General features: G+C 40.0%; 2 protein-coding genes and 1 pseudogene across 4 annotated transcripts in view; 1 reads left to right on the top strand and 2 right to left on the bottom strand.

The window, feature by feature from the left end:
• The window catches only part of LOC125292338 (UDP-glucuronosyltransferase 1-6-like), a 34,109-nt gene extending 26,515 nt beyond the window's left edge, over window positions 1-7,594 (top strand). For all 3 annotated transcript variants that reach the window (XM_048239570.1, XM_048239567.1, XM_048239568.1), the window contains 4 exons: window positions 4,489-4,620; window positions 6,017-6,104; window positions 6,262-6,481; window positions 6,600-7,594. In XM_048239570.1, coding sequence (XP_048095527.1) covers window positions 4,489-4,620; window positions 6,017-6,104; window positions 6,262-6,481; window positions 6,600-6,885 — 726 coding nt within the window. In that variant the 3' untranslated portion in view covers window positions 6,886-7,594. The remainder of the gene's footprint in view (window positions 1-4,488; window positions 4,621-6,016; window positions 6,105-6,261; window positions 6,482-6,599) is intronic.
• LOC125291590 overlaps window positions 1-19,067 on the bottom strand; it is a 76,702-nt pseudogene that overhangs the window by 36,631 nt on the left and 21,004 nt on the right.
• On the bottom strand, window positions 13,156-14,731 carry LOC125292351 (E3 ubiquitin-protein ligase TRIM35-like). The gene is made up of 3 exons (XM_048239584.1): window positions 14,081-14,731; window positions 13,677-13,772; window positions 13,156-13,425 (listed from the first exon to the last, which is right to left on the bottom strand). Exons 1-3 carry the CDS (start codon window positions 14,459-14,461, stop codon window positions 13,171-13,173), a joined length of 732 nt encoding a protein of 243 aa, XP_048095541.1. The 5' UTR covers window positions 14,462-14,731; the 3' UTR covers window positions 13,156-13,170.

The raw sequence follows: 19,067 nt of genomic DNA, 5'->3' as shown, positions 1-19,067 counted from the left end.
TGGTCCGGAAGTCCTGGGGGGAAACACAGACACAACGGGCGGATGAAACAAGGCAGAAGTACAGTTCAAGGGGAGATCCAAATTCGTAGTAGCAAGGCAGAAGGCTGGTCAGAGTTACCGGATCAAGAGTAGTCAGGAGTCGCTACGGCAGAAAGCAGGTCTGGTTCTCTGGGGCAGAAGAGTATCCAAGATTCAGGCAGGTCCAGGGTCACAAAACAAGCGCGGAGCCAGAAGCGAAAGCAAACAGGTTCCGGGTGTGAGCTTTGCAGACGATCTGACAAAGGAGAGCTGAAAGACAGGGCTTTAAATACTGGAGAGGTTAGTGGGTAATGCAGCGCAGCTGGCAGAGTAATTAGAGCAGAGCAGAGCAGGGACAGGTGGAGCTAGTTAGGGCTGAGTAGAGAGAGTGGTGAGCAGAGTGGAAGATAGTGGAAACCAATTAAGGTGGTAACCCGTGGAGTGAGGTCAAGACACATAAGTATAAGTATAAACATATAACCAAACTCCACTGTACAATAAAGACAGTAGAAGGTAAGAAAGATAAGAAAACTAACAAAACTAAATACTAAATGTACTATATAAATTACATTTAAAAAGTCCAATGTGCTTGAGGGTGATCAAGCATAAGACGCTTGTAGTGACAGGGCCAGGACTGGTAAGGTGCTCAAGAGACTGAGTGTCATGGTGAAGGTGCAAACAGTAGTCCAACCATAGTCCTTTAGTTATGTGTGCATGGCAAGGTGCTCAAGAGAGTGAGTGTCATGGTAAAGGTGCAAAAAGTAGTCCAACCATAGTCCTTTAGTTATGTGTGCCTGGCAAGGTGCTCAAGAGAGTGAGTGTCATGGTAAAGGTGCAAACAGTAGTCCAACCATAGTCCTTAGTTGTGTGTGCCTGGCAAGGTGCTCAAGAGAGTGAGTGTCATGGTAAAGGTGCAAAAAGTAGTCCAACCATAGTCCTTTAGTTATGTGTGTGTCTGGCAAGGTGCTCAAGAGAGTGAGTGTCATGGTAAAGGTGCAAACAGTAGTCCAACCATAGTCCTTAGTTGTGTGTGCCTGGCAAGGTGCTCAAGAGAGTGAGTGTCATGGTAAAGGTGCAAAAAGTAGTCCAACATTAGTCCAACAGTGCAAGAATAAGGTCTAGAGACCAGCATAAATAATATGGACAAATAGGAGAGTAAAGTATAATGTAGACAAGGTAATATAAAAAAAACTGTCAGTGCAAGAACAGGTTGAGGTAATAGGGTTGTAGCCATTCATTCATTCAGTATTGTAGCAGAAGCCTGACCGCAGCCATTGATTATGTGTGCTAATATAGCATGAAAAACAGTGTAGCAGTAAAACAGTAGTGAAAACATTAGGCTGTGGACATTAGTAAAACAGTAGTAAAGCAGTAGTGGCCAGTCAAATATGGAGAGGGTGGAGAGGCAGACAGACTAAGCAGAGAAGTCTATCTCTCCTCTTCCCATTAGTGAGGCATTGAACAGTTCAATGGCCCTGGGGACAAATGACTTCCTCAGCCTTTCAGTTGTGCATGGCAGTGAGCGAAGTCTCCAGCTGATCAACCTTTTTTGCTTTTTAATAGTGCTGTAGAGTGGATGACATTCATTGTCCAAGATGTTGATCAGTTTGTTCAGGGTCCTTTTGTCAGATATTGAAGTGATGCACTCCAGTTCAGCTCCCACTACAGAGCCAGCCTTCCTTACCAGCCTGTCAAGTCGCCCAGCATCCTTCTTCTTTGTGCTTCCTCCCCAGCATACCACTGCATAGAAGAGGGCGCTGGCCACAACAGACTGGTAGAACATCCTGAGGAGCTTGCTGCACACATTGAAGGGCCGCAGCCTCCTCAGGAAGTACAGCCTGCTCTGTCCTTTCGTGTAGAGTGCATCAGTGTTGGCTGACCAGTCCAGTTTATTGTCCAGGTGGAGACCCAGATACTTGTAGGTGCTTACCACCTCCACATTGACCCCATTAATGGAGACTGGTAGCAGAGTGGGCTTAGACCTGCGGAAATCCACCACCATCTCATGTGGGAGAGGAGAGTGAATCGCCACATGAGGTGCCTTTGAGCAAGGCCCCTAACCCCCAAATGTACCCCGGGTGACGGATGAAGTGATGCCTACTGCTCCAGGTGTGTGTGTACGTGTGTGTATGTGTGTGTGCGCGCTCCTGGTGAGTTCACTGCTCCAACTGTGTGTATGTACGTGTGTACACTACCGGATGGATCAAATGCAGAGGACTAATTTCCCACAGGAATTTTGTACAGGTCACATAAAATATGATTTATAATGCCTAGCCTGGCTAACGTCAGACCTCATCTCATTGAGATGAACTAGGCATTCATTTTCTCGTATTTGAAACGTGGTTTACGAATGCCCAGAGCCGTTTGTTGGGCACTACGAATGTCTATCAAATGCGTCTGTACGTAGCTCATACCGGCTTTGGTGTGTCGTCATCGTCTTGCTGCCCTCCCTCCGTTCTGTGATTGGTTCCTTCGTTGAGGTGAAAACGAAGTCCATAGAATCCAGGCTGCCTAGCAGCGTGAATAAAATCACGCGCGTAAGGTAGCATGGGAAAACCCAGGCTACCTGTTCACAGTAAATATGTAGAATCAAGCAGGAAGAATGCCTCAATTTTCCTGTATTCCTGTATTTGGCAACAGTTTTGAGGACTGTAAAAAATATTAAATACCTTGGTCATCTTAAAACCGATCAAATGGATGATGAATATATGTATACAGACAACGTTGTAAGTTATATTACATATTATTACATTACATTTTTATGACCAACCAAAGATAACAACATGGTAAACAGTAAGTTTCAATTCTCACAATTTTGTTTTAAAAAAAAAACATTAGAGTACAGTAAAATAAGTGGGTGAGTGCTGTTTTTAGCAGTTACTTGTCAAGTTACTTTTAGCAGTTACTTGTTATATGTTCAGGCCAACGGCCCATCTGTTTTAGTAAAAGTGGCTTAATTTAAAGCTACACAAAACAGCATGCCCATCTTTAGTCAATCTACAAAAACAGCATGCAGAATCTGCAAGTTGCGTAAAATGATGCCATGAGAATCCTCCTAAAAGTTTCCATAGAGGTGAGGCCCAGTCAAATGTTTGCCACTGCAGGAGTGAGCACATTCAAACCGCTTTTAAGAAATGTAATGTTTACATTTATGCAACGTCTGGAGGGATCTGTAAATGGTATTATGGCACTCTCAAATCCCATTTTGAGCTACTCATCCAGAGGGTGTACTGGCTGAAATATGTGAACTGTTTTTTTTTTTTTTTTTTAAGTACATTACATTACATTTGGCTGACACATTTTGTTTCTTGGTATTTTATGCCCCCAACGTTGTCTTCAAAGCAGCGCTGCCTGGAAGTCACTAGGGTTAGGCATGGGTTAAGGTTAGGGTTGGGTTGGGATTAGGTTTAGGATTAGGTGCCTTTAAGTCAGCAGTGGCAGCGCTGCCTGGAAGACGACATTGGGGGCATAAAACACCATTTTTAACCAAAGCGACTAACAACATGGTAAACAGTTTAAGTCTATACAGCAATTCTCTCAACAATTATAGGACAATTTTAAGAAAAGGTAGAGTACAGTAAGAATAAGTGCATCAGTGAGTGCTGATTTTAAACAGTTAAGTGTCAGTTCTAGACGGGTGGAGATGTTCTCTGAAGAGCTGGGTCTTCAGGATTTTTTTGAAGAAAGTCTATATATATTCTGTGTATGTTATCTGTCTTGTCTTATGTGTGTATTCATGGACTTGAGTAATAAAGCTTCCTTCATTAATGAGCATGCGTGTTTTTGTGTATGTTTGTGTACGCCCTTGACGAGTTGTTGAATTGTTATCTGGAGAAAGAGCTCACCTACAGGGAGCTGTTAGGTCATGAGGGACTTTAACATTGAGTATCCACTGATGTCCAACATGGTCTAAATAGAGGGATTAACAGTGCCAAGAGAAATGCTCAGCCTTGCCTTTGACAAGTGGTTTTTAACCATAGAGCCAAACAAAAGTTCTAAAACAGACACTTCCGATCCTTGATTATGATTGGCTGAATCACGCTCAATGCCGTTGTATAATCCAGCACAACCCTACACGTTGCAGAGAAATATTTTTCTTTTGGGCTGGTATGTTTGACTCGCAGTACAGTATTAGATATGTGCATTATCAAATGTCCAAGAGGGCCTCCTTTCTTAATGTATTGTAGTGTTAAATGTGCATATCTTGTCAATGCATGTTGTGCTATATCTAGGACATTGTGTGGAATTGTTGGTAAACGGGTCAGTCTATTCCCCAATGCAACCTGTGGCTCGTGAAAAATATCTGTGTTGTGTTTTCATTTCAGGAGGTGCAGAACATTGTGAATGGGTCTGGAGAAGAGTATATGTATTGTGTTTTAATTTCAGGAGGTGGAGGAATTTGTGGGGTTTGTGAGTTTGTGAATGGATCTGGGTTTTGTGAACAGTATCTGTGTTGTGTTTTCCTCTCAGGAGGTGGAGGAGTTTGTGAATGGATCTGGAGAGCACGGCTTTGTGATCTTCACCCTGGGCTCAATGGTGTCCCAGATGCCAGAAGAGAAGGCCCGAGTGTTCTTCGAGGCATTCCGGCAGATTCCACAGAGGGTGAGGGGCATTTAGCAGATTTACTTTTGATCATTGTTTTGGGTTCACCTAGTCTGCTAGCTTTAATGTACTGTAGTTTGTGTTTATTGACGTACACAAACATTCAAACACACGCTGACACCGACTGGCTGTAGGTTGGCACAGGATGGGATAAAGGGTACCAGGGGCGCCTGCAGGAATTAATGGTATGGTACGCACACCCATCACAAAAAAAAATAATTACGCGTGGACAATATTTGTCCGTTTCCCGGTTTTAGGTCCGTGCATTGGTCAGCAAAATAGTAGCCTACATAGCACAGCAACATTCACATGTAATAATACAACAACGTATACAATGACCTATTCGTTTGGACAACTTGATAAAGCCCTATACAGGCTAAAGTTACCTTTAGTTTTGTTCTAGCTTACCGTGACGTCTGACTTTAAACAGCTGTCTAATGCAGTCTAACGTTCTGACAAGCAATTGCCTGTTCTTGCCCATCTGGAATAACTCCTCTAGCTTTGCTGCATCCATCCTTTCTGTTTTCGTTGTTTAAACTTGTGATATCCATGATGGAGCTCAACATTGTGTGCTGATAACATATATATATATAGCCGAGTAAAAGAAAACAACAAGTTGCCTAGTTGCATGCCTGCGTGCGGATTCTCTCTCTCCTGCTCAAACAAAATGTGTGCGCGTTAATTTTGACAACGTTTTCACTAACTTGATGTAATAGAAAATTGTAAATTGCAGCCTGATGGCATGCAGCTAATGGGATACGGTCCATAGTTGGGAAGGTATGGTGGGCCAATTTGGTGTGAATGCACACACAAGGGAAATTTCCTCTTGCTGTTGAGTAGCCTGATGGTACGCACAGTGCGTATGGACGTACACCTGCAGGCGCGCCTGAAGGGTACATACATCAGGAATGCAACAAAAGGAAAGACATTCACTGAAACTCGGCTCACAATGCAGACACACGCAGGTCACACATGGGGAACACATGATAAATAATTTATCCAGAACACAAGTTTGACACACGCAGGTCACACATGGGGAACACATAGTTATTTGTAAACGCACAGTTCTAAACATGCTGCAACTTGAACATTTTTTAATTTATCCAGAACACAAGTTTGACACACGCAGGTCACACATGGGGAACACATAGTTATTTGTAAACGCACAGTTCTAAACATGCTGTAACTTGAACATTTTTTTATTTATCCAGAACACAAGTTTGTTGAAGATATTCTGTCCCCACTAATGACAGTAAATGTCTTTGGTGTTCATTTGTGTCACAATGTTATTTATAAGAATAGAGATGTGCTGTATGACAATCAAACAGCACAAACTGTTCCCTAAAGAGGGCGTTTGTGTCTTTAGATGGTTTGAGTTCTGTCGTCTTCCTTCCAGGTTTTGTGGAGGTACACTGGACCCGTGCCTGAGAATGCCCCCAAGAATGTCAAACTCATGAAGTGGTTGCCTCAAAATGACCTTTTAGGTTTGTTCTATGCAATGCAGTTCTGTCTGTTTGAAAAAAGCTTTGCTGTTGAAATAAATAAATAAAACAATGTGTTATTTTGACCCGTACAATGTTAGTCTATGGTGTCATATTCTATTTTGCTTGTTGAGCAACCATTTTGTGTCTGTGAATTCAGGTCACCCGAAGGTGAAGGCTTTCATCACACATGGAGGGTCCCATGGCATCTACGAGGGTATATATAGCGGTGTTCCCATGGTGACGATCCCACTGTTTGGGGACCAGGGTGACAACGCCCAGCGCATGGTTGCGCGTGGTGTTGCGGAGTCTTTGACCATTGCTGATGTGACCACAGCCAAAGTGTTGGAAGCACTCAGCAAAGTCATTGGTGACAAGAGGTACAGTATGATGCGTTTGATTGTAAATTGCCATTTACTGAAGCCTCTTAATTCTCCGTTTGATGGATTGATATGATATGACATTGTATAAAAAGCACTATTTCCCTGAATTCTCTAGTTACAAGGCAAATATGATGAAGCTGTCAGCTGTGCACAAGGACCGTCCGATTGAACCTCTTGACCTGGCCGTCTTCTGGACCGAGTTTGTAATGAGACACAAAGGAGCGGACCACTTGCGATCCACTGCCCACGAGCTGAACTGGGTCCAGTACCACAGCCTTGATGTGATCGCGTTGCTTACAACCGCCATACTCACTGTTGTTGTTGTCACCATTAAATCTTGTATGTTCTGCTTTAGGAAGTGCACAGGAAAGGGGAAACAACACAAAAATAAGAGAGCATAGTTGAGAAGTAGTTTTGTTTGTTTGTTTTACTTGAAGGTGAATAGTACGGTGGCGCATTGCATTCACATCACACACAAAAAAAATCAGGCTCTCTCATAATTACGAGATAACTATCTGATATGAGATAAGGATAGGATCAGTGCTGAGGATCTAAACAGCCTTTCAATAAAAACAAGCACATATTTCCTACTGATTTCCTGCTTTGAATGACTTTCTTACTTTGAGAGATTAACATGTCTTTAAGTGGCATGAAAAATAAGCCTGTCAAATCGCCAACAACGGCCAAAGGCAATACAATGTGCACGTTGACAGGAGGTACTAGGCCTACTACGCATAGGGCGTATCCACGTTGTCACACGCATGCCTATTGTTTATTTTGTGCAGCTAGGCTACTTGTTCAAGTGGCATTGATGAGTTAAACAGTCACATTTTTCCTACACGTATTATATTGAGAGAAAATAGTCAGTTGTAAACAAAGAATTCGTCTTATGTTACCCTTTTGTAAATGGACTGAAGTTGGCTCTAAATATTTACTTTTATCGATTATGCTAACCGTTAGCATGATCTATGGGATTTCTCATATACATTAGCCATAAGCTGACACATTAGTTTCTGTAACTTGAAATTCTAGTCAACATGATTGCTCTTAAACAAAACATTGAAGGAATCAACTGAGATATACTCTGTTGGTCTGCTTAGTGAATCCTAAGTAAAGGTTTGAAAGGAACTTCAGCTTCAGACTTTCTCTTGGGAAGCTGATAGGTCTATCTTCTCTAATGTAGCTAGCTAGACCATGTCATTGCCACACACAAGTGGGGGCAGAATTGGAAATGTGTCATCATAATTATCTCGTAATTACGAGATAATTATCTCGTTATTATGAGATAATTATCTCGTAATTATGAGATAATATGTCATAAGATTACCTGATTTTTTTTTTTTTGTGATGTGAATGCAATGCGCCACCGTAGAATAGCACTGGCAGAGGAAACAGACTTATTTACAGGTTAACACCGCCTATCGCCTTATTGCAGCCTGATGTATTATCAAAAAAATATATTTGAAAGTGAAACTCTATGGGAAAGTCCAACTATACTTTAGTAGTTGTGGAACTTGGCAACTATTTCAACTTAACAAAGCCGTTTAGAAATCATTTGGATGGTTAAATGACCTGTTCTGGTAAAAAATGGTGACTTTCCCCGCTTCCCCTAGCGTCCCAGGCGGAAAACCAAAATTGCAACATTGGGACATCTGACTACCGTCCCGTTAAGAACTTGTTTTAAATCGTGTTTCTTACCTTGTAACATCCACATTGTTCTGCCGAACTTATGCTATCAGTTTCGCTAGCTTGTAAACAAATCCTTGTGCTTTATTGTTACTTTTTTTCCACAGTTTGAAAAAGCATAATGCACAACTTCTCCAGCAGAGGGGGGAAATCATCCTACTAAGGGGGGCTTTAATCAGAGTTGCCAATGGGTAAAGACTAATATAGGCTGTCTGGTAAAGTACAACATCAGAACACTTCATAGTGTGATTGTGCTTTAAATGAAGAAAACGTCCACAAGATATGACATTGAAACTGACTATGTTACCCATGAGCCAGTGGTTACTTGGCTGCGCGGATGTCTGAATCTTAGCCACTGTAACTGGGACAACAGCCTATTCTACCTCTTGTGTAAATCTTGATATTAAATTGGTTTTGTCATCATCCCATTGATCTCTTTTCTGATCAAATGCATTTCAGGTAAATCATCATAACCTAGGAACATTTTGACTCTTTCATTCTCATTTTTTTAAACTTTGCATTTAGCTTTTTAAAAAAAAAAAAAAAGTCAGACAAGCTTTCTGCCCTACCAAAATGTATGGTCACTGCACGCTACTGGGTGTTACCAGGTGTAATGGCAGGAGAAGTAGTAACAGTGAAATGTTCTTTAGTCATCAGTATGAAGGGATCACAGCTGTACAGGAGTGTACTCACAGGAGAGGAGGGTGTTACTGGAATAATGGGGGTGTCATCACATACACTAGCACTCACTGACACGCAGACACACACACATATACATATACAGTTTTTATGTGTTTTCTAAATTTGTCTCAATACCATGAGGGAGGGGGGGGGGGGGGAGCGTAGTGGCTAAGGAGATGGGCTAGCATAGTTGCATGTAGTTCACTTCTTGGCCTCCGCTGTTCTGCCCTTGAGCAAGGCACCTAACCCCAAGTTGCTCCAGGGAAAATGTCATATTAAATTGACATAATGTAAGTTGCTTTAAATGTAACTTGCTACCTCTTTCAGTTAATGTTCATCAAAGTGTACAACATTTTAACATTTGTGTTTGACAAAATTAACATTAAGCTTCTTGACATTCATGTTTACATTTCATGTTCATCATCTAGTTTCAGAGGGGAAATTATAGCTTCAATAGGTAGTTTGCATTTAATACATAATTAAACGTGCTGTAAAGGCACTAAATCAAAATGACCATGATATGACATCAGAGATTAAAGAAACATGTTATTTTCAAATACTGGCTTCACTGACAGCAATGGTACAGCCAGGATATTTACGTACATTTCAAACTTTCATTTGCAGCCTGCAAATACTGTTTATATTTTGAGTTTGTGCTTTGGGCTGCTGCACCACCCTCCACCTATTTACCAATCACAAAGCTAATAGAATTGCAACCTTTGGACTGCCAGAGTAATGCTCTTAAATGTTTTGATTTTGGAATGTAATGCCCATTTTAAACGTGTGTGGTCGTTCTTAGATATGGCACCTTTCATAGAATTATTAAAGGTCAACCCAAAGACAGAATTTGGATAATGTAAGGTGTCATGTAAATGTAAATCATGTTTATAGGCCAAGTATACTTGCGTATACAAGGAATTTGGTCTCTGCATTTATCCCATCTGTGAATTAGTGAAGCACACAATGAACACACAGTGAGGTGAAACACAATAACATGGAACAGTGAGCTGCCTTGCCTAAAAGCGGCACTCGGGGAGCAGTGAGGGGTTAGGTGCCTTGCTCAAGGATTCTTCAGCCGTGGATGTGGGCATGGGAGAGCAGTGCTCAACCACTTCCCCCACCCACTTTTCCTATACTGGTCAGGGATTGAACTAGCCTACACAGACTAGAACACTGGGTTGGATTTACATGCATAGTTATCAGCTGGCTAAAATCATATCTACAAGAAAGGAGCTTCTTTGTTGCCATCGGAAACTGTACCTCAACACCAACATCCTTGACCTGTGGTGTTCCCCAGGGGTCGATCTTAGGGCCACTATTATTCAACCTCTATATGCTCCCACTTGGACAAATCATCCAAAATAACTTGATTTCATATCATAGCTATGCAGATGACACACAAATTTACTTAGCTCTGTCACCAAACGACTATGGTCCTCTTGAATCTATGTGTCAGTGTATAGAACAAATCAACACCTGGATGTCTCAAAATGTTCTTCAGCTGAACAAAGAAAAAACTGAAGTAATTATATTTGGTAAAAAGGAGGAAAGACTTAGGGTTGCCACTCTCCTTGACACAAAAGGGTTGAAGGCAAAGGATACAGTTAAAAATCTTGGTGTATTAATTGAGGTGATCAGTGTATTGTATCAGTGATCTAAATTTCAACAGCCACATGAAAGCGACAACTAAATCAGCTTTTTATCACCTCAAAAATATTGCCAGACTCAGAGGGTTGATGTCAAAATATGACTTAGAAAAACTCATTCATGCATTTATCTCCAGCAGGGTTGATTACTGCAATGGACTGTTCACAGGCCTTCCTAAAAAAGACTATTAAACAGCTTCAGATGATACAAAATGCAGCAGCTAGGATTCTAACAAAAACTAAAAGAACTGACCACATTACTCCAATTCTTAAGTCCTTGCACTGGCTTCCAGTAAGTCACAGAACTGACTTTAAAGCTCTATTGCTTGTTTATAAATCAGTAAATGGAGCAGGACCTAAATACCTGTCAGACATGCTTCAGCAGTACACACCTCGTCCTCTCAGGTCCCAGGTGAAAAACCTGCTAGTAAAACCTACTGTTAGAACTAAACATGGTGAAGCAGCTTTTAGCTGCTATGCGGCTCAGCTGTGGAATCAACTTTCGGATGACATCAAAAAGGCCCCAACTGTAGCCAGTTTTAAATCTAGACTTAAGACCAAACTGTTCTCAGATGCTTTCTGCTAACTGTGCCGAGATACAAATTCTGAATCTGCCTTGATAATTATTCTACTTTATCTTTTACTACTTTTGCCTTTGTTTTTTGCTTACTAATTATCCTTTATTTTTAAATTATTTTACCTTGTGTTTTATGTTTTCTTTTTATTATAATCTTTACCTTTTAACTATTGACTATATTGCCTTTCTATGCTTTTTATTTGTTATTATTGTTTGGTTTTGTTTATGTAAAGCACATTGAATGACCTCTGTGTATGAAATGCGCTATATAAATAAACTTGACTTGACTTGACACACACACACACACACACACACATGTAGTATGTCTTTATATAGCACTGCACCAATGTTGATCAGATCTATCTATCTTGTTCCTTGATGATCCCTTTATTGATTATGGCTACATGTAGCATGCATGCCAATGGCATGAACTAATGATGTGGTATCAAACACACTCTACCTGTAGTGAAGAAGGGTCAGTGCGCATATGATGAGGGGGTTTGGATGTGTGTCAAGGCTCTCACTTGTCCAACTCCAACCAAATCACATAACTCCTAATCAACACCCCCAGAACACACAGACCAGCCCATAACATCACCCACAACCCCACCTGCATTCATAACCAATCTGCATCACCCACAACCCCACCTGCATTCATAACCAATCTGCATCACCCACAACCCCACCTGCATTCATAACCAATCTGCATCACCCACAACCCCATCTGCATTCATAACCAATCTGCATCACCCACAACCCCACCTGCATTCATAACCAATCTGCATCACCCACAACCCCACCTGCATTCATAACCAATCTGCATCACCCACAACCCCACCTGCATTCGAATCTGTTGAAATGGTGTTTCAAATACCCCAGACACCTCACCCTGGACAATAAACTGAGTTTTGATCAACTCCTCACTGACATCCATAAACACTGCCCACAGTGACTCTCTTCCGTCTCAAACTCAAAGCCCTTTCTGTTGCCCCCCCCTCACCTGCTACTGCTGTACCAGAGCATATCCAACCCATTCTCCTCTACTGCTCCCCCTGCTGCTTCAGTATGCTAACTGCAGCCAACCCACATTGCAAAAATAACTGGCCTCACCACCCCCAAGCTATCAGACCTCAACAGTACAGCCACCAATCACAGAACACCCATCAGGGGAAGATACAGCAGCCTGATATCACCAGCTACACTGCAGTAGAATTGGTGCACCTTCTGCCATAGCATCCTTAAATGTGCTCATGGAGAACTACAGCAGCCTGATATCACCAGCTACACTGCAGTAGAATTAGTGCACCTTCTGCCATAGCATCCTTAAATGTGCTCATGGGATTAAATGTTACAACATGGCCTTGTGGTAACACATTAGGGTGTTAGGTTGAATGTGTCCCTGTTATGTGCTGTGAGAATCTGTCTCTCACTCGTTCTTTCTTGTTCTCTCGCTCTTTCTTTCGTTGTCTCTCTCTCTCATTGGTTCCTCCTTAGAGCACTCCATCCTGGCGGCCTCATCTTACTTATCTGTACTTATCTGTGTACTCTTCAAGCGGGATTCACATTGCACGTGCAAACGGCAGCGCTGCACTATGGAACATATTATTTTCAATGGCTTGCGTGCGCAAGAACTGGTCAGCCGCTGTGCTGAGCAACCTAGTGGCGAGTGAAGTGCATGCCGTGAAGCCCCCTTTATGGTTGCAGGTACTCCCATAGCTGCAAGGTCATTCAAGTGAAGGTGTCACTGTTCTCTCACTCTCTCTTCCTCTCTCTCTCTCTCTCTCTTTCTATCTCTCTCTTTCTCATTCTGTTCATTCAGACCATGTTGTTTTTTCCACTTACCCGTATAGTGTTCCTGCTCTCCTGTCTAGAATCCCCTCAAATGAGAACATTGCCTCACACCATATCATCAGCACATAACAGATTATTGAGGCAAACATGGCCGAATGGGGGTGGGTGGCACTGGCAGGACACCTCAACAAAACAGCCAGATGTGCTATTGTTAGATTATCACTGGACTTAGAGTTGTAAATCTAACACCCTTACAGCCAGATGTGCTATTGTTAAATTATCACTGGACTTAGAGTTAGACACCCTTACAGACAGTGGATGGTTCCTACCTGCAGGAATGTGATGTCATCAGCTCCCATCTCCTCTTCTATGGCTCTGATTGTGTCTGAAAGAGATGAGATCTCTCTGCTCATCTTCTCAATCTTCTCCTTCATCATCTGACTCTTCTGCTCCTCTTCCTCCCTCAGTGCAGCTATCCTGGCTGCCTCTTCATCTCGTAGAAACTGGTGAAGCTTCTCAAACTCCTCCTTGATCTGCTTTTCTGTGTTCTGGGCTTGAGTCTGAATCAAATTACATCAGCTACATGAGTGAAGTTTCACACATTGATAAAATACAGAAAATATCATTGATTAATATGACTTAAATATGATTGGGGGAGGTGGCAGATAGGTAGGAAACAAAGCACCTGATGATTCACCAGCAATATGTCACCTGACAATATGGTCTCCAGGTCATGGCATTATGAAATGACTGCCAGAAGCATCCTTGGATGTGTACAAACAGTGAACTCATATGACACTAGAACACTGACCTTAATATACTCAGCTGTTTCATCACAGGTCACTTTAGCTTCCTCAAACTCCTCCAGCTTCTCCTGTAGAGGCTGCAGCTTGTTCTTGAGCTCCTCCTGAAATGAACGGATCACTTTAGCAAACTCACTCCATTATCAAACTCAACAACCGCATGTTATTAATCACATACTGTATGTGCACACATGTTTGTAAGGATACTGTGAGACGCATAACAAACATGTACTTTTCTATGTACAGTATGGGCTTGAGGTGCACACATCCCATAATGTTAAAACTGTGAGTGCTTCATTAGGGCTCAACAGTAAAGTGTAATTTGTATGTGTACAGTTATAGTGAGCAGCAGTATCTTCTCTATAGAAGGACAAGCAAGGAGGTGCTGCTATACTGATACAAAAGGCCTTACCTTCATCTCACAGGCAGCTTCCACAGTAGGACTGAAGTTGTGATGTTTGTGTAATTTTGAGCACAGACACACCAGGCACACAAGCTGTTTGTCGTCTTGGCAGAAGAGCTCCAGTTTTCTTTTGTGCTCTTTGCAGAGTGCGTCCGTATGATCTCTCTCTTGTAAGTAAACCTCACAGAGGTTCTTTAAAGTCAGATTTGGGAGGGGAGAATCTTTCAGCGATGTATTCCTGCAGACCGGACATTCTCTGGATCCTTTGGTGTCCCAGAACTGCTGCAGACAGACTCTACACACACTGTGACTACAGGTCAGGATGACAGGATCCTTGAAGATCTCCGTGCACACAGGACAAGATATCTCCTCTTCTAGTTTAGAGGCCATTTTCAAAGAATAAATGCAATCCAAGTAAAAGTTTCCCTCTGGTTATGACTGGTTGACAATCTGTACTTTCACTTTCACAGGTTTGATCAATCTACTGAGTCTCTGAGTCCCGTTTGTGTTTTAGTTGTCAATCTGCAAACTTATCCAAACGTCTGTAAGGTTTTGAACAGAAGCAATGTAACTCTTCCTTGATATTTCCCCCAGAAAAGTCCGCATGCCTGACGAGTTCTACAGGAGTAATGTTGAGCAGAGCAGCAGTCTGTGCCTGAGTTTCACTTCCTCATTCAGGAAACGAGAGTTAGAGGGCGGGATCTAGAGCAGTGTTTCTCAAACCTTTTCAGACCAAGGAGCACTTAACCAATGAAAAAAAACCAAAAAAAAAGAAGAGTAGACGTACTTCAACAGTATATTACACAATAGGCCTCACCTTGCTTATTGTGTCAGAGGATTCATATGATTTAAACTGGCGTAGCATACAGTTGCAGAACTGTTTGAATTTACATACAAGTTGGTTCAATATTGCAAACAACTCATCTATATTATATTTTACCACGTCTGCTTGCGGACCACTTGGGATAGCTTGCGGACCACTAGTGGTCCCCGGACCACACTTTGAGAAACACTGATCTAGAGGAGCAGGAAGATTGGTCGGTCTCACAGCATTTCCTTTTTTTCAGATTTAGATTCAAAATACCAGAATGTGTGAATGTATTTGGCAAAACAAAAAGGCAAGTTCTATTTTTACACTGCAGCAATTAGGGATTATGGGTAACTTCTTGGTTGATTATGGGTGTACTTTCTATTTATAATGTTTGAGGTGTAAAAGTCCGGCTTCACATGTTTGTTCAAACCATTCACTTAATCAGCTGATTCTAATTAGCACAACTCTTAAGCCAGGTAGATCAGCTAATTTGTGAAATCACCCGTGTTGGCAGTACTTTCTACTTTTACTTCTCTGAATGTTTCAACAGATTCAAACAAGTAAAATATGCTTTTCCTCTGCTGTTTACACAATGATCTCAATCCACCTGAAGTGTATGTGAATGCATATTCTACTAAACCTCATATGAAGAGTGAAGCTGTTTTGCATGTTCTGCTGTCTATCAGTGAATACATATTATCTGTGGAGTTTAGTCATTTACAAGCCTGAACACACAGTGCTAAAGTATACATTGCACATGGTTTATCAGACTGTTACAACATACACTGTTTCTGGTTTTTAATCACACCACAACCATTTTAGAATAATATTCATTCAGTCTGGCTGCTGTATCAGTGTGTATGTGGCTCATTTTATTTGCATATGATGCAGCGACGAGGGACCAGGTGTGAGTCTGTAGAGGTCAGCTGCAGAGTTTTGACTGTCCAGTCCCTCTGCAGGGCCCACAGCATGCTGGTCATCACAGGAGCCTGCAGGTCAAAGGTCATCCAGCTGGACACACACAGAGGAAGCTGGGGGTCAGGAGGGGAGAGACGAGGGTGAGGAAGGGCAGCGCTACCTGGACACAGCGCAGTATGGACACTGCTCACCTGGACACAGCGCAGTATGGACACTGCTCACCTGGACACAGTGCAGTATGGACACTGGTCACTGGTCACCTGGACACAGTGCAGTATGGTCACTGCTCACCTGGACACAGCGCAGTATGGACACTGGTCACCTGGACACAGTGCAGTATGGACACTGGTCACTGCTCACCTGGACACAGTGCAGTATGGACACTGGTCATTGGTCACCTGGACACAGCGCAGTATGGACACTGCTCACCTGGACACAGCGCAGAATGGACACTGCTCACCTGGACACAGTGCAGTATGGACACTGCTCACCTGGACACAGCGCAGTATGGACACTGGTCACTGCTCACCTGGACACAGTGCAGTATGGACACTGCTCACCTGGACACAGCGCAGTATGGACACTGCTCACCTGGACACAGCGCCCATGGACACTGGTCACCTGGACAAAGTGCAGTATGGACACTGGTCACCTGGACACAGCGCAGTATGGTCACTGGTCACTGTGTACACTAACAGATCCAACACATGTGATGGGCACAGGCTGGGGCCTCACCAACCTCAGTCAGGTCATCTGATGATGAAGTCCTGAAACACCCACTAACCACAGGTGTGAATTACTGACCCCAGATAAGAACAGCTGACCCACCCCAGGTAAGAACAGCTTACAAGTCCAGAGTGCTAACCACAGGTAATAACCACTGACCCCAGGTAAGAATTACTGACTCCAGGTAAGAATTACTGACCCCAGGTAAGAACAGCTGATTCTCTCAACTGTCATGTTCAGTATTTTGAATGTGTGTATTTGCATTAAGGTCACACCATCTTCAACAGAAATCTGTCCTGAACAGCCTAGAGTCACACACAGCTCCTGGTGATGTGTGTGAATATGCACTGCAGTGAGTCTCCACACAACACCTGTGTGTGTGTGTGTGTGTGTGTGTGTGTGTGTGTGTGTGTGTGTGTGTGTGTGTGTGTGTGTGTGTGTGTGTGTGTGGTGTGTGTGTGTGTGTGGTGTGTGTGTGTGTGTGTGTGGTGTGTGTGTGTGTGTGTGTGTGTGTGTGTGTGTGGTGTGTGTGTGTGTGTGTTGTGTATATAGTATATAATATTATTAATAATATAATATATGTATTATTATATATATATATATATATATGTCATGTATATGTATATATATTATATAGGTATATGTGTGTGTATAATAATATGTATATTAATAATAATAATATATATTATTAATTATTATATATGTGTAATAATATAGTGTGTGTATTATTATTATATTAATAATTAATATTATTATAATTAATATTATTATATAATAAATTATGTATGTAATGTGTAATATGGTATATTATTATTAATAGTATGTGTATGTATGTGTAATTGTGTGTGTGTGTGTGTATGTGTGTGTGTGTGTGTGTGTGTGTGTGTGTGTGTATTAATATTTATGTGTATTAGTAATATAATAGTGTATTATTATAATTATGTGTGTGTGTATGTGGTATGTGTGTATTAATATGTGTAATTAATATGTAATAATTAATAATATTAATATTATTAATATATAATTAATATATATATTATATAGATATTATTATATTATTAATGAATATTATTAATATTAATAATATTAATATGGTGTAATATTATTATTAATAATGAATATAATATTATAGTATTATTATTAATATAATTAATATATATATATAATAATAATAATAATAATATTATTAATATTAATAATATTAATTAATATTATTAATATTAATTATATTAATAAAATAATATTATTATTATATTATGTAATTAATATTATAATTATGTGTGTATATATGTAATAATAATTATTATGGGTATATTAATATTATTAATGTAATAATAGATATTATTATTATTAGTAATAATTATTAATAATTATTAATAATAAAATTATTAATATATATTATTAATTATATAGTGTATATATATTAATAATAATTATTATTAATATTAATAATTAATAATATTATTAATAAATTAATATTATTAATTATATATTATTATTAATATAATAATATAATATTAATAATTATTATTATTATTATTAATTATTAATAATAGTGTAATATTATTAATAATTATTAATAATTAATAATTATTAATAATTAATATTAATAATTATTATTATTAATTATTAATAATAATTATTATTAATAATTATTAATAATTAATATATTATTATATTAATATAATTATTATTATATATTATTATATGGAGTGTGTGTGTATTATCAGGTGTGTGTGTGTGTATTATTATTATTATTAATTATGTGTGTGTGTATTATTAATTATTATTATTATTATTAATTATCCTTCCTTCATGCTCTAGATTATTAATATTGGTGTATGGTGTCCAGTATTAGTTGTGTAATTGGGTGTATGGTGTGTGTGTGTGTGTGTGTGTGTGTGTGTGTATTATTAGTATTATTATTAATAAGGTGTGTGGTGTGTGTGTAATATTATTAATATTAATTATGTGTAATTATTATTATTATGATATTATCCATATGGGTAATATTATTAATATTATTATGATTGGATCAAAGTTCGAACACACACACTACAACTACTACACACCTACCAATTCTTCAGTTATTTACATTATTAATAACATACGTATTTTGTCATTTTAATGCGAAGACATACACATTCTGTCGGGATATTGAACATGACATTCTCTAACTCCATCGTAATTTTCAATTAGATGATTTCCTTTAAGCACCTATTCTTCATGAAACTACTGCTCTATGCTGTTCTATAATTACTTTCTGCCCTCTTAGTTGCCACGCCGCCATGTTTTATGACGTTACATAAATCATATGAGTGTAGTACATAAAAGCATTGGTAAGTACATTGACATTGTAAAAGGTTTCCAATAATAAAAGTTAGAATTGTTCTCTAAGATTACTTCAAACTTAAAATGTCACCAGACTGTGTGATATTTTTAAGAAGAAGGCATGAAAAAAGGCAAAAGAAATATATCAAAATATACATACATACACATTTATAAAATAATTTCCTTAAAAGCTTTTGCAACACCAGGAGA

The sequence above is a fragment of the Alosa alosa genome, chromosome 3, assembly GCF_017589495.1.
Source record: "Alosa alosa isolate M-15738 ecotype Scorff River chromosome 3, AALO_Geno_1.1, whole genome shotgun sequence".
NCBI classification, from domain to species: Eukaryota; Metazoa; Chordata; class Actinopteri; order Clupeiformes; family Clupeidae; genus Alosa; species Alosa alosa.
Note: the sequence above shows the minus strand (reverse complement) of the source record. Positions and strands in the feature narration are given on the sequence as shown.

What these genes read in the sequence shown, in the direction of transcription:
- LOC125292351 (XM_048239584.1), bottom strand. Translation starts at nt 14,461, where the DNA reads ATGGCCTCTAAACTAGAAGAGGAGATATCTTGTCCTGTGTGCACGGAG. An exon ending in AAGCTGCCTGTGAGATGAAG is followed by an intron (nt 13,773 to 14,080) that starts GTAAGGCCTTTT and finishes CGTTCATTTCAG; the next exon opens with GAGGAGCTCAAGAACAAGCT. An exon ending in AAACAGCTGAGTATATTAAG is followed by an intron (nt 13,426 to 13,676) that starts GTCAGTGTTCTA and finishes AATTTGATTCAG; the next exon opens with ACTCAAGCCCAGAACACAGA.